General features: G+C 37.7%; 1 protein-coding gene across 1 annotated transcript in view; it reads right to left on the bottom strand.

The window, feature by feature from the left end:
• Positions 1-16,575, bottom strand: part of Top1 (topoisomerase 1) — a 296,538-nt gene that overhangs the window by 122,538 nt on the left and 157,425 nt on the right. Inside the window, exon 9 of the mRNA XM_067145807.2 lies at positions 14,780-14,895. Coding sequence (XP_067001908.1) covers positions 14,780-14,895 — 116 coding nt within the window. The remainder of the gene's footprint in view (positions 1-14,779; positions 14,896-16,575) is intronic.

Below are 16,575 nucleotides of genomic sequence, written 5' to 3' on the forward strand. Positions count from 1 at the left end.
AACAGTCCCTATTTGAGGATACTACCACCACTGGCCTGAACTGTACCCTGCTGGCAAGAGGGATCCATTGCCTCATGTGGTTGATGAAGCACACATACCTGGCCATCGACGTGTGCCCACTAGTACCTTGACTCATCTGTCTAGATGGACTTTTTCCATATTTCGAGCGTCCAACGGCAGTGTTCCTTTGTTTGTCCATGCCAGTCCTTGTGCGTTGTGACAGGTGTTGAACAGAGGTACCCTCGTGGGATGAATGCTCCTGTACCCCATGGTGAGGAGATGGTTTCGGATGGTATGGCTGTTCACACATCATCGTTTTCTAGCAATGAATTGACAAGACACCGTGGCCAATCTAACCGCTCTCACGATCTGAGCTAGCCGACGGCGACCCGTCATTGTGATGGAGTAAAAATGTGTTGGACATGAACGACTGTATTTTAGATTTTCCATCATTGTTGTTATTATGCATGTTGTAAATAGAACTAATATTTCTGGATATATTTGAAAGTTTCAGAAATGTATAATATAATAATCATGAAGCATCCCCATTATTTTCACAATAAAAATGCATGAAACCTAAATGTTTAGATAGTTAACTAGAATAATAGTTATAGAAAATAATTTTTGAGAAATTGTTACGTGTTTTTCCAGTGATGTCAAATTCTGTTAATGCGTTTTCTTGTGATGTCAGCACAAACAGATAAAAAAAAGAACTGAACATATTTATTACATTTGCATCCTGATATGGAAATGTTATTCCGTTGTTCTGATAACGAGCTGTTTCATGCCACGCCCTCTTATTACATTTGCCAGGCCAAGTACAGCACGATTTCCCACTACAGCAGTTATATCCAATTCAAATGCTTATGAGTATCCTATCCAACTCGACTCAGTTTAATGTAACTAAAAAGCTTTTCAGTCACTCCAACACACAAGTTCAATATAAATATTGCATTTATATAGAAAACCCAAGAAAGATGTCTCAATGAGAAATGTGCTCTCCCAATCACAGATTTTGAAGTAGTGAAGGTATAACAGCAGGATATCATTGTGAAACAGTTATTTCCAGTATCCTAGTGACGAAAATCAGAAGATTTATGTTATACCAGATCCAGTTCATCTATTCAAAAAATTTCTACAGAATTTGGCCTATCCTCTGTTCATATAAAGGTATTCCTTACAGAGGAACTACTGATACAGCAACAGAAACTCAGTTTCAAGCTAGCTGCAAAAGTTACAGAAGATGATTTGTATCTCAAGTGTAAGTAGTGCTCTGAAACTGAGGGTTACAGTGGTATAACCGTCCATTCCAACTGCTGACAGAAAGGGAGCTTAGTAAGGTTTTAGTAAGTTGGGGCCATCGTCTGTTAGTATGTAGAAGCTCATAGTAATAACTTGCTTCGCAAGAGTGTACGAGGTAGTTAATTTGTTAGGGGATTCCAATATTGTTGTGCACGAGCAGAAGAAAGGTCCATCCCAACTCAAAGCACATAATCGTATTCATGTCTTTGCAACAGCTGTTCACTATCTGGCAGTTGCTGAAGGATTGCTGATATACCAATTGTTTGTGCCGACAGAAGAGTGAAACAGGTCATATGCCTAAATCTAAGAAGAAAAAAGTATGTTCACAAGTGGAAGAATGTAAGGAATGAAATTTTGTTCAATACTGGAAAGGAATATGTCTTAGCTTCTGAAAAAGTGATTCCAAGTAAGAAGCTTAGTGACATGGAATTGCTGTCAAAACTGCATCCACTGTGTATTGTGCATTGTCACAAGAAACAGAGGAAACTGTTTGTTTGTGACTTCATAAGTTACCTTATCCAGCCTCTGCCTGGTAGGGGCATTTAAGGCACCTCTCCACATTCCACCATTCCTCTTCCATCATTTTCTCCCCAGGTTTCTTCATTTGCACTCCTCTTTATTGAATCACTCCACCTTGTTCTAGTCTCCCTCTCATTCTCTTTCCCTTAAACATCACCATCATCTTTTTTGGTATTCTTTTCTCCTCCATCCTCTTTACATATCCAAACCATTATAGTGTACTCCTACCAATTCTCTCATTTAAGTTTTCCATTCCGATCTCCTTTCACACATCTTCGTTTCACAATCTGTTTTTCTGGTCTTATTATGACAACCAAAATGCATACATACAAGGCTTCATTGAGAGCTACAGCTGTAAAAAGGCCTACAAGAAAGGGTACATCTTTATACAAAGGAAAAAAACCTTTATGTACTTTTCAAAGGATCTGGAAAGTGGCTCAAAACTTCAGTGATGCAAAAGTGCATTCTTAGCAATGCATGGCATTATTAATAAAAGTCTGAGAGCTAATAATGGCTATAATGGTTTATCCAGCCCCTGCCAGACTGGAGCATTTAAGGCACCTCTCCACCTTCCACCACTCCTCTTCCATCATGTTTCGCCCTCAAATGTCCCATTTAACTGATAGTCTGTTTATGTAACCACTATAAGTGAAAATAAAAGTATTGAATAGGTGGGTTAAAAAACACCTTTATTGTTTTTGAACCGTAAATTTTCAATGTGGACCAAAAATGAGATTTATAACATGTAATAGAAATTCTTATACACTACCTCAGGAATTTCGTTGAAGTACGGTCTCCAGTCAAGTGAATGTGTATTTGCCATGCCTCAGATTGCTGATGGTATTTAAAAATGAATAGTTTAGTGTCAGTCAAAAAAAAATTCACAATAATGGGATTATGGCAGTATTTGACTGATTGTGGATGGCTTGAAACTGAACATAAGTTTGTTATACCAGGTCATACATTTCTTCCATGTGACAAGAGATTTTGGCGTAGTTGAAAAATTCTTCAAGAGGAAAACACAGGTAGTTTACCCACCTGAACAGGAGGATGAACTTATAATAAGGAAGAGACAAGTAAAGAAATCTTCTACAGTAACGGAGTTGAAGACAATTTCAAAGAGTTGATTTATTTACGTAAAATGCTGACAAAAAGGAGCATTTGTGAATAACAATAAAGTGTACATGAGAAAGACATCTCATTTTCGGTTTTTCGGACACCACTGTGCGAGGTACATTCACCGCACAAAAATCGGCCATCACAGAATTCAAAATTCTCTTGTTTGAAATAGGATTCCCAATCTCTTCGGCCACCTGCTATCGATGGTTTACAAAAAATATACCCACATTTCGAGAATGTATACAATTAGATACCATACTTACTCGCGTATTAGACCCCCCTTTTTTACAGTATAAAATCCAATATGCGATTACCTTAAATTTTGCGCAATGAACATGACTTCTAGGCTATAAAAAGCTATAAATTGTACGTGTAAATATTCTATACTATTCTTTAACAAACTTATGAATATATTCTGAGTTCTACTGGTTATTTTAGTTGGAAGGAGTGTTGTCTAACATGATAACACTACCGTGCATCAACTTTGGTAATATTCTTTGAAACCACAATTTAAATGTCACCAGTCATTGCATCATGATAGTCTCAGTATTTTAGACTAACACAGATCACCATAGTCTCCAATTTTTTAGATTCAAACACAAGATCACCACCCTCCACAAAACCATCATCACTTGTAATGCGTAACACTATCAGTTGCTTACCCCTACCTGTGGTATTTGTTAGCCCTAATCCTTACAGCAGTATGAAGTTAGGACGCATCCCAAAAAAACGTAACGTGTGATGAAGGACTTGTTAAAACCAAATTGCTGGAATCAGCAATGACTTACAGGCCTCGGTTTGAGAGCTATGTAATAGATGACTTAGGGTCGTATTCATGAACGTGACTTTGACTTTGACTTACGTAAGTTCGCTTAGGTGAGTTTCGTGGAAGTCTGTTTCAGAAACGCAACTTTTACAAAGTAGACTCTGGCATAAGTAGACTTTGGTAAGTTACGATGTGAAGAATTAGATATGAAGTTGGCAATGAAAACAATGGAAGAACAGTGTAGCATCACTCAATGTTTTTTCTTAATAAAGAGGTAGATGAAGAAGAAATTCAGCTGTTTCCTGCGTTATAGATCCAGTTAATACAGTTAATTTTTATTTCTCGGCGATGGATGGAAAGAAAAAATTGCCTTCAACAACTATGAAAGGGAGGTGTTACTAGAACTATGAAAGAGAAGAAAGATATGGCTGAAAACGAAATCAATAAACTTTATCTCGTGGTTGGCTATGCCCTGATAATTGAAACTAAAAATCCCTTTCCTATCACGAAAAACCTCAGCATGGTTGCCACCTGGACTTATTGGTACATGGGTGCAATCAATAGCTCCAAACACTCCAGGGAATCGGGATCTTTCATACAAACGTCGCGCATCATTTCGACATTCAGCTTCATTTGGGAATGAAACAAACTGTGGTCTCTTTCGGGCAGTCAGGATCGATATTCGATATTCTTTTGATTATTCTACATACTGGGGGCTGGCTTACTCCTCGTAAATGAGGGGAATCAATTTGGAAGTTACCTGAAAACCATGAAGTGTGAAAGACTATTGTATTTACCATAAGAATGCATTAATCTGTGCTGATCATCCCTTAACCTAAATAGATAACACGATGAGTAGAAAGTGCAAAAACTTTGCGCTATAGTACCGGTAACAATAATTATACCTGTAGCATAATATCTTAACGACCGGGCGATTTGTCAGTGTGGTTAGGGACGCGTGGCTGTGAGCTTGCATCCGGCAGATAGTGGGTTCGAACCCCACTGTCGGCAGCCCTGAAGATGGTTTCCTGTGGTTTCCCATTTTCACACCAGGCAAATGCTGGTGGGGGCTGTACCTTAATTAAGGCCACGGCCGCTTTCTTCCCATTCCTTGGTCTTTCCTATCCCATCGTCGCCATAAGACCTATCTGTGTCGATGTGGCGTAAAATTAAAAAATAATCTTAACGAAATTAGCAACTGTATTATTGGAGGTATGGGTGATCCTCGATTATTATATTTCTGTAATTCGTTTTCAAACATGGTTAGTACATCTAATACTGTACGTTTGTCGAATCTATATCGTATCACGTATCTATATCTATCACGTCTCTGCACAATATTTAAAATGAAATTTACCGCTGGTCTTTACAGCTATTGTTGAGAGTGAAGGAGAATTTCCTGTTGTGTATGTTTATCAGGAACTCAAGGGAGACTTCATTAGTTAGTCGGAACATAGAAAAAATGATGAACTCTTCTCAGAAGAACTCTTAAGGTTTCACTTTACTTTTTCCTGCCTGCGTGCTCTTCAGAAATGTGTGCGCGTGTGTTTTGTATTCAGGAATCATTCAAGACGAATATTTTCACACTACAAGATGTGTGGTTAAGGTTATTTTTAATATGTATAACTTTCCCTGTTTTCATCTCCTTGTAAGATGTGTATTGTTTAATTTCCTGTTGTGTATGTTTATCAGGAACTCAAGGGAGACTTCATTAGTTAGTCAGATCATAGAAAGAATGATGAATTCTTCTCAGAAGAACTCTTAAGGTTTCACCTTTTTTTCCCCCGCCTGCTGGCTCTTTAGAAGTGTGTGCGCGTGCGTTTTGTATTCAGGAATCATCCAAGGCAAATACTTTCGCACTGCAAGTTGTGTGGTTAAGCTTATTTTTAATATGTATAACTTTGCTTTCTCAACGATGCATGTGTTTCTACATTCGTCCCTGTTTTTATCTCCTCGTAAGATGTGTATTATTTAACATAACACCTTGTGTAAAAAACTGGGTTATATGAAGGAGTTATATCATGTTCAAAATCATGCTTTCACGTCTCTGCACAATATTTAAAATGAAATTTTACCGTTGGCCTTTATAGCTATTGTTGAGAGTGAAGGAGAATTTCCTGTTTTGTATGTTTATCAGGAACTCAAAGGAGACTTCATTAGTTAGTCAAAACATAGAAAAATGAGAACTCTTAAGGTTTCACTTTACTTTGTCCTGCCTACTGGCTCTTCAGAAATGTGTGCACGTGTGTTTTATATTCAGGAATCATTCAAGAAGAACACTTTCGCACTGCAAGATGTGTGGTTAAGGTTATTTTTTAATATGTATAACTTTTGTTTTCTCAACGATTCATTTGTTTCTATACTTGTCCCTGTTTTTATCTCCTTGTAAGATGTGTATTATTTAATGTAATGCCTTGTGTAATATAAATGCCTAAATGCTTGCCTATTCCCTCATTTTGGCTGATGATGACGCAAATCAGCGTTGAAACTAGTTCCAAGTACAAATACATGTTATAAATAAACTATAACATTTTTGTATTGAAAAGGTGGACCATTTTAAGTTTTCCTATCATCCTTTTCTCGGTTCAATACGGACAAATATGAAATTCCTAGGTTTAAATAAATCAGGATAGTTGGCAAGTATGCACTCTAGGATGAAAATGGGATTGTTTTATGTGCCATTAGAGCTAGGAGGATTATCGGTCCAATATCTTTTATGAAGGTCGTAAATTCATAGTGGTACATTGAACAAACATGTGTTTATTGTAGAGCTAATGGTGAAGAGCAAGATAGGTTTCAGCAAAATTTGGCAAGACCTCAAACAACAGCTAATTCTGTAACTGCAATAAGCAAAGTGCTTGAAGACAAGCTTATAAGGGAAGTATTGTGGCCTCCTCGAAGCCCCATTCTTACTACACCCTGATATTTACTTGCGTAAAGTGTACCTATCAGATCAAGCAGAGCGGCTTCATGTGTCAGCGACCTATGGCTATGGAACCAAGCTCTACATTTAGGAGATGAGTGGGTGAGAATGTCGTGAGAATGGTTTCCTGCGATTTCTATTTTCACTTCAAGGCAAATGCCAGGACAGTTCCTATCCGTAGGCCACAAATTCCTTGCATTTCCTTACCCAATTTCATTCACCATTAATCATTTCATTTCCATTAGCTTCTCAAATGAAGTTGGTGTCATGAAGGGAATCTGGCCGTTAAAAACACACCTCATACCCGACCCTATATCAGGAATTGGGACTAAGGGGTAGATATACATACAAAGTGTACCAATAATCTCCATACAAAAGCAGAACTAAAACTCAACATTCAAAGCAAGGTGGAAATAATTTCTCCAGCAGAGCTCCAATGTGTTGGAAGCATAGCAAGATTTGTTCAGGAGAACAAGACTGCCACTTCCAGCACTTCCTGTAAGGTAAGCATAATGTTTATCTATAGTACCAAATCTCTATAGTCGGTGTCACCTCAAGTCCTCAGCAGCGCCTCGTATGTGTTATACTGGCAATCAACTGAAGAACTGAGGAAAATTTCCTTCCACATGTGAACACTTCCCCTCTTCCCCCCTCTGAATCTCGGTTCTCGTCCTGAACCTGATTGGTAATGTAAGAAGCATTTATAGCACATATAACATCAAAGGGACCACTTAGGACTTGAGTTGACTCCGGGTATAGAAGGAGTCTATGTGTAGTACCAAATACAGTAGCGAATATACGTGACACTCTGCGAGATATCGAGGGACAGCAATTAAAGCTCTACCTAGCAGAGTGACCTGAGAGTTACTATTTTTTTTTTTTTTTTTTTTTTTGCTTTACGTCGCACCGACACAGATATGTCTTACGGCGACGATGGGATAGGAAAGGCCTAGGAATTGGAAGGAAGCGGCCGTGGCCTTAAGTAAGGTACAGCCCCGGCATTTGCCTGGTGTGAAAATGGGAAACCACGGAAAACCATCTTCAGGGCTGCCGACAGTGGGGCTCGAACCCACTATCTCCCGATTACTGGATACTGGCCGCACTTAAGCGACTGCAGCTATCGAGCTCGGTATTAATATTATTAATAACAGGAAAGTTTGCCACATTTACGGATATCTACAGGTGTGGCGGTAATGTGTTTATTAATCATAATTTTTAATTCTGTACGTTTGTTGTCTCCATTTTCTTTAAAACACGTACCCTAGTATGTTTTGTTTGGCATCTCTAAAAATCGTAAAAGTAAGGGGGGACATAAAATCAATACAGTAGAACCTCAATTATAAGTTCCCGGAAACTACGTTTTCCCGTATTATCCGTTCGAATTATGTGGTCCCGCAAGCATCCTAATTAAATCACGTTAGAAAAATCCTGCATTATCCGTTCCTTGAAGAAACGATTTCCCGTATCAACCGTCCAGAAATTTTAGTCCCATCAGCGCTAAATCCTCGATCACGCCTTTTTCAAGAAACTGTATCTTACGAAAGGACAACTACAGCATACTTACGGAACTTGGTGTTAACGTCTCATCATTGCGGTAATTTGAGGAAGTAGGTACTATACCGGAAAAGCGATCAGCGATGAACATGCTTAAGGGACCATCTTAGCATCGCATTTGGGTGGTACTTCTTAGAGATTCGAAATCATAAAGCAAAGTGTGTCCACAACATTTGGAAGAAGAGAGAGTGCATTTTGACAGCTCTACTTGAAGACGGAATGACTTTCGTCAAATGTTCGTACTTGAAAAAAGTCTTAAATTATGTCCAGGGCTAGATGTTTATTGTATTACTTTTTTCGAGTGTATCGATGAACAGGTTTTCGGCACTTCACTCGGGGCACTGTATAGTCACAGAGTTTTCAGGCAGGAATCAAAACTGCTCCTTCTTAAGTAACACAAATTTAGTACCGGTATTTTAATATTTTCGTATATGATTACTGGTATGTTATCGGGACCAGAACAGATATTGCACCTTACATACATAAAACCATGGTAGGTTTTGGGATTGCCTATTACTCTTTTGGTCCTAATGTAAGACTGAGAATTTCTCGTTTTTGTGTTAAAATGTCATTTAAACCACAGTTGTTTCATTTGTGCACATTACATTCAAAAACTTTGTATTGTTTCGCACTCGTACCGACTTGTACAGCAAGTCACTAAATTTTACACTATTGAGATTCTTCCACCGTTTTGATACTTTATTTTGCCTTTTGGCAAATTTTTTATTTATATGTCAGCAGTACATGTTTCGTTCCTTACTTAGGAACATCCTCAGCTGTTATAGTGGCTTAGGTGAATGGTTAAGATTTTAAACACACAGATTTACAAATACAGTAAAACCTCGTTAATTCGAAGTCGTTGGGACTCAAAAATCGGACTTCGAATTACGTGATTTCGAATTAACCGCCAATTCGCAATTCAGAAGTACCAACCCTTGCCGCGTTACAAAATATTCTAAGGCCCGTTACTGCATGCAGTTAACCTTGATTCACAATTTATACCTTTCAAATGCCATGAAAAAAAGAACTATTTCCAAAATGTATCCAAGAAGGTGCATTTACAGTATTCAAATAATGCACTCTGATATCTCACTGGTAAACATAACCTCACGCAACGAAAGAAAGAAAAAAAATGCACGATTCAAAGACGAGGAGAAATCTATGCTGGCTCCCATGTGCAAGTGCTTTATTAATTGGATTACTATACTGTATGCATTTTAGATGCCTTGTATTTACACAGAAAGTACCCGATGCCCTTAAAATCGAACTTTCCTATGACACTATCCTTGTACGATTTCCCGCCGGCACTTCGTTCGTACTTATGTAAGCACTTGCCGCGTCACGAAGTATTCTAAGACCCATTAATACATGCAGTCACCTCGATTCACAGTTTAAACCTTTCAAATGCCATGGAAAAAAACTATTTCCGAAATGTATCCAACAAGGTGCATTTAGAATGTTCAAATAATGCACTTGGATAAATAACTGACAAACATAACCTCACCCAACGAAAGAAAAAATCGCACAATTCAAAGACGAGGATATATTATGCATTATTTTTTGGATTTATGTACTGTTTGCATTTTTATTATAGATGCTTTGTACTGGCATGGAAAGTGCCTGACGCTCCTAAAACATTGTGGCTTATCGAACTTTCCTATGAAGTCGGGATAAAGTACCTCGTTTCCATGTGCATTGCAACGCACTAGGCTACTATGACCCCCATCCCTCACACTTGTACGATTTCGCGGCTGGCAATTTCTCCTTTAAAACCATACGACCGTTTGGGCTCGCATTAAAATAAAGCAGTGCAGTTTCACTGGCAATGCCAGTATTGTTCGGTGCCTCCGAATTTATTATATGAGCCACGTTTTTTCGTCAACTGTCGGCATCGCCAGTGTTCGCGGATTCTGTTTCCCCCCACACTGCCTGTTGCGTGATATTACGGCGTTCCTTAAAAGGTTTAATACAAAAGAATTCCGATTTCATTCAACTTAACAATCACGAAGCGCACTGTAGACCCACCGAAGTGAGTGAAAGTGCGGAAAGCTACACCTCCACGTTCCGGAACGCGCAATCTATTATGACGCGGAGCGGACAAAATTTCGAGTTGGAATTTCTCTGTAACATACTATTGTTTTAAAATGTAAAGGCAGTTTCGAATTAAAAGTCTGAATTTCGGTAATGAGGCCAACATTGTACTTCGAATTACGAATTATCCGCATTTCGAATTAAACAATTGAAATAACATGTAAAACTGTATCTCATGTTTCCGGGAACGAGAGCTTCTTCGAATTAGGCGGGATTTTGAATTAACCGATTTCGAATTATCGAGGTTCTACTGTACATTGATTCACTTAAAAACTAAATACGAATTAAGATAGATGATATTAAAAACAATGTGGGGTTAGTGTGTTACTGGTATGAGAACAGATGATTACATGGTTGATTGACTTAAAAAACTATGTCTATTCATTAGAATAGTTGTTCAAAAATCTTTCACTTTGTTACATAAAAAGTCTGTATGCAATTAAAATTTTTTAAAAGATGTTTAACTTCATAACATTGTTCGAATTGTTGAAAGTTTTTCTTCCTTTCCTAGATAGATCAGCAATCAGCTCCAAAGTTTCCACATTAGACTCAATCAAAAAGCACTATAAGGAAGTACACAACATACAACAACTTACCTGGAAGGAATTTTTCCCTTTCCAATTTGATTGTGATTAGTGACGGGCAGAATTGAATATAATGCATTCGAGAACATGAGAATCAATACTTACATTTGAAACCATATTCTGGAGTTCAACATAACCTTTAAAAGTTGATGTAAGCCTAATTTACGCGGTACAAAATTTCCATAAACTGACTACGAACAATAGGCCTATACCGGTGACCAAATTACAATGGAAGATTTAAAGAAAAGGGATTTCGCCATCATGTTGGGCGCTTTTGTATCCAAAGTGCTTTATTTTATTAGATTTGAGAATTAAAAACTACCTGTAGTCGATTGCTGTTTGGCTTGGCGTTACGGGTATTAGATTTTTCGAAGAATTTGGCTGATCAAAGCTGCTGAACGGAAAGAAGTGTTCAGAGGAAACTGATGAAATTTCCCCGGTAAAACTGAACCTAAAGTTTCAAGGTTTTTAAGTCGCCAACCGGTAATTAATGTTTGAAGCCGGCTCCGTGGTCTAACTTGCCTGCCTCTCACCCAGAGGGCCCAGGTTCAATTCCCGGCCAGGTCAGGCATTTTTACCTGGATATGAGGGCTGGTTCCAGGTTTACTCATTCTACGATTATCTTTAATTGAGAAGTTATTTAATGGCGAGATGGCGACCCCGGTCTAGAGAGCCAGGAATAACGGCCGAGAGGATTCATCACACTGACCATGCATAACCCCGTAATCTGCAGGCCTTCGGAATGAACAGCAGTCGCTTGGTAGGCGGAAGGCCAACTGGGGCTGTAGTTTGGTTTGGGTTAGCGGTGTTTGTAGGATTATAAGTATATACATATTTCTTTTTTGTGATGTTTAGCCAAATTGTTGATGGTTCATTCATTCCCGGATTTTCCGTTTTCGCGTGTTGTACGTTATTTTTTCGGGGTCCCTCCAAAAACGGAGAATCAGGGTTCCACTGTATTATCATAATTATTTGATAGAAACATTGGCGAGTAAAACAATCGTTATGATTGGATATTTTTTATCACGTTTTAAACTTACTTCTCTCCAAAAAATACCTATATTGGCCCGAGTTACGAGATATTAAACTACGACTTAGTTAATGATCTCGCCTGCTATATTAATAGCAACAACTGTGAATATTTCTCAACTAAAGTAAACTTGTTTCCTCATCCCGAGTGGTGCAGCTCTTTTTAGACATGCCCCCAGTGGAGGGGAGTTATAAGTACCATTTTTTTCCGCATATCAACCTTCCTGCCATTCGTAGATCTCTGGCGGTACCGGGAATCAAACTCACTCCCGAGATAATTGTGCTAACCATTATGCTGGCAGACATTCTGAACTGCAACACACAGACACATAGCACGACTGATACATGCTTGCAATGCGCGGATTGGACACAAAACTATTCACCTATTTGTGCAACGTCATCAGAGCTGCAGTAGGCCTACGCTACAGAGGCAGACTTTCTTAACCACGAACACAGATGTACCGCTTGACTTCAACGCGTTTTCACTGCGAGGGTCGTACAGGCAAAACTATTCACGAATTTGTGCGATGTCATCTGAGCTGCAATAAGACTTCTACCCACTTCAAAGCCGAATCGTTGTTCCTCTCTGAAGAATTACATTGGGGGTTCTTGTATGCAAACGGGTGGTCTAATAAACGAGGAGGTCTAATACATGAGTAAATACGGTATCTAGAGTAATTGACTTCCTCTATTTCTTCACCCCCTATATTAATACGATATTTTTTACCTCTTCCTCCATTATTATCATACTTTTGGTCTTCTTATTAATTCTCATTCCATATTCTTGTAGTTTTGTGTTGAGTTCTTCTAAAATTTTTATCTTCTCTCCGAGCGCTTTCTACGATCACAACTACATCATCTGCAAATCTTACACACTCTACGCTCCAACGCCCACACAAACTCACCTTTTCTATTAAAACTTTCAATGATTATTCCCTAGAGATAGATGTTGAACAGTATCGGTGATAAAGGCCCTGTCTTACACCTCTTCCTAATTCAATTTCTTCGCTCATCTTATCTCCTACTCTTACTTCTATCCCTCCAATCAACTCCATATTTCTTGAGGATTGCCATCAATTTGTCCCATTTGACACAGTCAAAAGCCTTCTCATGATCAATGAATATGCATAAAACTTCCTGTTTTTCTCTATGTACCTCTCTCCTATTACTCTCAGCAGCCCAGTGGATTCTATCCTTGCCTGAAACCAAATTGTTCTTCACCTATTAAGTTATTCAGATTTCCATATATCTGTCTGTTGAGCGTTCTCACTAAGACTTTAGCTGCATGTGAAATGAGACTCAATGTCCTACATTTTTTGCATTTTTTTTCCCTGTGCTTTTTCTTTTCCATAGGGATGAAGATGATTTCCACTTAAGTCCTTCAGCCATTTTACATGTTGCTTTACGTTGAACCGACACAGATAGGTGTTATGGTGACAATGGGGTGGAAAAGGCTAGGAGTGGGAAGGAAGCAGCCATGACCTTAATTAAGGTACAGCCCCAGCATTTGCCTGGTGTGAAAATGGGAAACCATGGAAAACCATCTTCGGGGCTGCCGACAGTGGGGTTCGAACCCACTATTTCTCTCTTGTCCAGCCGGCTTATGTGTGGTCCTGTGTCCCACACAGGGAAGGGAAAATTTTTCACATACCACCAATATATGGACCGCATGATTTGTCCAGCAACCTAACCACTATATTGAGAAATTCCACCTAGGAAAACAAGCCGTGTTTAACCAGACACATACGCACTCAAGCTTCCATAAAACTTGAGATGACATTAACCTAATTCAAGATTTATTTCTGCTTTTAGAATACTGTGATCTTAACACTGAATTTTTATTTTGAGTATCAAAACTCAATGGAACTTTTCATCACTTAGTAATTTGTTCCTATGACAATATTTTAACAACATGAACGGTCTTTTAACTGTGTTCACATATGATAGACTGAGTCATCTTGACTCTTAAAACCGTTTAAGGGTACGTCATTGTTTTTAGTGTTACCAAGAATATCATGTGTTTATTATTATATTTTTAGGCTGAAGGTGTCATAAGGAAGAGACAAAACATGTCCCTTTTTTTTAAAAAAATAAAATAGAAAGGAATAATATTGTACAGTATTGTAAAGTTGGAGTTAATTATTAGGACCTTCTATCTTGTTGAAGTTGACAATACAGATCAACTGTGAAGTTTATTTCTTGTGTCAGTATCCCTCTTGGATAGATTTTATTTGTGTATCCAATAATGCATGTTCTCGCCAAACTCTTTCTCTTTCCTTGCCCCTGTAGAAACGTCTTAATGATGTTTTACTGTAGTTCCTTTATGGTCTGGAAGATAGCGCCGGGAACTGAGACCTGCACTAAGCTTGACAGAAATTAAAACATTTCAGGGTAAAAAAAACTACCTGTGCAAAGGCTATAAAATTTCTCACTCATACGAACAAACAGCTAAGAACATCAACAGCAAAGACAAACTAATCATATCATGAGCTCATCTCTACTACAGGTATGAATAAAAGAATCAGACTGAACACAAATGACAAGTAAAACCCACATCTTTGATAGGAAAATTATCTTCTTACTAACACAGGTATACTCCAGAATAGTATGTTTACACCTTTATATTCTTATGGCTCAAGGCACCATCTTTAAAGCAAAACTACTCGCATACCTAAAACTGCAAAACTGTATGTGAGAGCAATAAATATCCTACCCTGCATCAATTTATGCAATGTACTGGCATGGGTGGCTAGAGAAGAAAAAGCATGAAAGTTAATTCTTGCTGAAAACTCATTTAAGTTTATACATTATTATTATTATTATTATTATTATTATTATTATTATTATTATTATTATTATCTACAGAATATGCTGCATGATATTTTGCCTTACCATCATAGAAAAATTTGACATCAGGTGGTAACCTTTCATAAGGTGGTGCGAACACAGGTCCTTTGTGCTCCAAGAAGTTCCATTTTGTGCCATCATCTTTCTTCTCCTCTTCCCACCTATAAATAAAAAATATGTTCACAAATTCAAAAAGTTAATATAAATTATGTGCTTGCAATTCAAGCAGAAATGATTACATTTCATCCTTCACCAACGTCATGAAGGTTGAGGGCACATGGCATAATTGAGGACCTTCAAATACCACTGGACTAAGCCAAGATCAAACAGTATAATTTCCTCTCAATTAGTTTTAGGGTATTCTTCCTTTCTTAAGCATTTTATTTCATTTCTTCTCTAGACAAAAATAATCTACCTTGTTTCATAGTAACGCATTAAATGCATGCAGGAAGGCAAACAGGAAAAGCTAGGTCTTATTGCCAGAATGTGCTGAAAACCAACAATCTAATATCTTGAAGCTTGAAGAGATGCAACTATCATCTGAATTATGTTTAGAGTCTTGTAAGTGTTGTCCTATTGCAGAGAATAGGACAATTTTCCATGCCTTACACAGTTCCTACCCACGCTTTCTACCTCCAATAACCCATCCACCTAACCTGCCCTAAACTATTCCTCCTTTATTTCCCTATCCTATACTATCATTTCCTATCTTCTTTTAACTTCCAGTTCTATTAATCTTCTCTTATCTACTAATCCTCCTCCTTTATTACCTTATCCTATCCTTTCTTTTCATCTTTCCTCTCAAAAAAAAAAAAAAAAAAAAAGAGAGCTGTATACTCTCATCTTCAAGAAATAACACGCTATGCATATGCGTATTTCATTTGTTTCCAATTGCACTTTTTAACATTTTTCTCCTCAAAATTGTTTTTTATGTCAACTGTTCTGCATCTTTAAATAATCTATCATACAAGATCCTATAAACATTATTATATACTTCAATTATATCAAATTGTATTACAGTATATATTTTCACTCCTAGAAGCATTTGCAGGCTTGATCATAGAACTATTCACCGAGTTTCATTAGCATTTAGAAGCACAGTGCCAGACATTACGTAGGCTGTCCTGCTCTTCAAGAACTTGCATCTTACTTCATTTAAGTGACTTATCTTTGATTTCTACATAATTTTAGGACTTCAAATTTATTAAATTGTATTATAACTTCACGCCTAATAGTATCTGCAGGCTTGTTCACTGAATTGCTCACCAATTCTCATAAACATTTTGAAGCACAGTGCCGGACATTACGTATGTTATGCTGCTCTTCAAGAACTTCTTCTGGATTTTAGGATCTTGCAGTGCTATAGTGATTCTTGAACTGCTTTTAACAAAAGACATATTGTTTTCCTATGCATTGTTTTGTATTTTATTTAATCGGCTGATGATGACCCAGAATAGTGGTCGAAACCGGTACCGCTTTTCATCAAATAAGAATGTAACATTTCTTATTTTCCTTGTATTGAATAGGTTGAACCACTATTTATTGTTTAAATTTAATTGTGATACAGTTCAATACGTAACATTACGAAACTTTTATCTTTAACTGGATTGTATGCTGAGAGGCAACAAATAAAAGTGTGGCATTCAGCGGGGATTTAATAACTGCTTGGAAGAACTGGATTATGCGGATGATCTCTGTCTTCTTGTAGAATGTTTTCGGGACATGGAAATCAAACTGAATGACTTAAAAATAGAAGCTAAAGAAGTAGGCTTTAAAGATTTATAACAAAAAGACTAATGAAATGTGCATAAACCATCGTAACAATTCTAGCTTCACTAGAT

Source organism: Anabrus simplex, chromosome 4, assembly GCF_040414725.1.
Source record: "Anabrus simplex isolate iqAnaSimp1 chromosome 4, ASM4041472v1, whole genome shotgun sequence".
NCBI classification, from domain to species: Eukaryota; Metazoa; Arthropoda; class Insecta; order Orthoptera; family Tettigoniidae; genus Anabrus; species Anabrus simplex.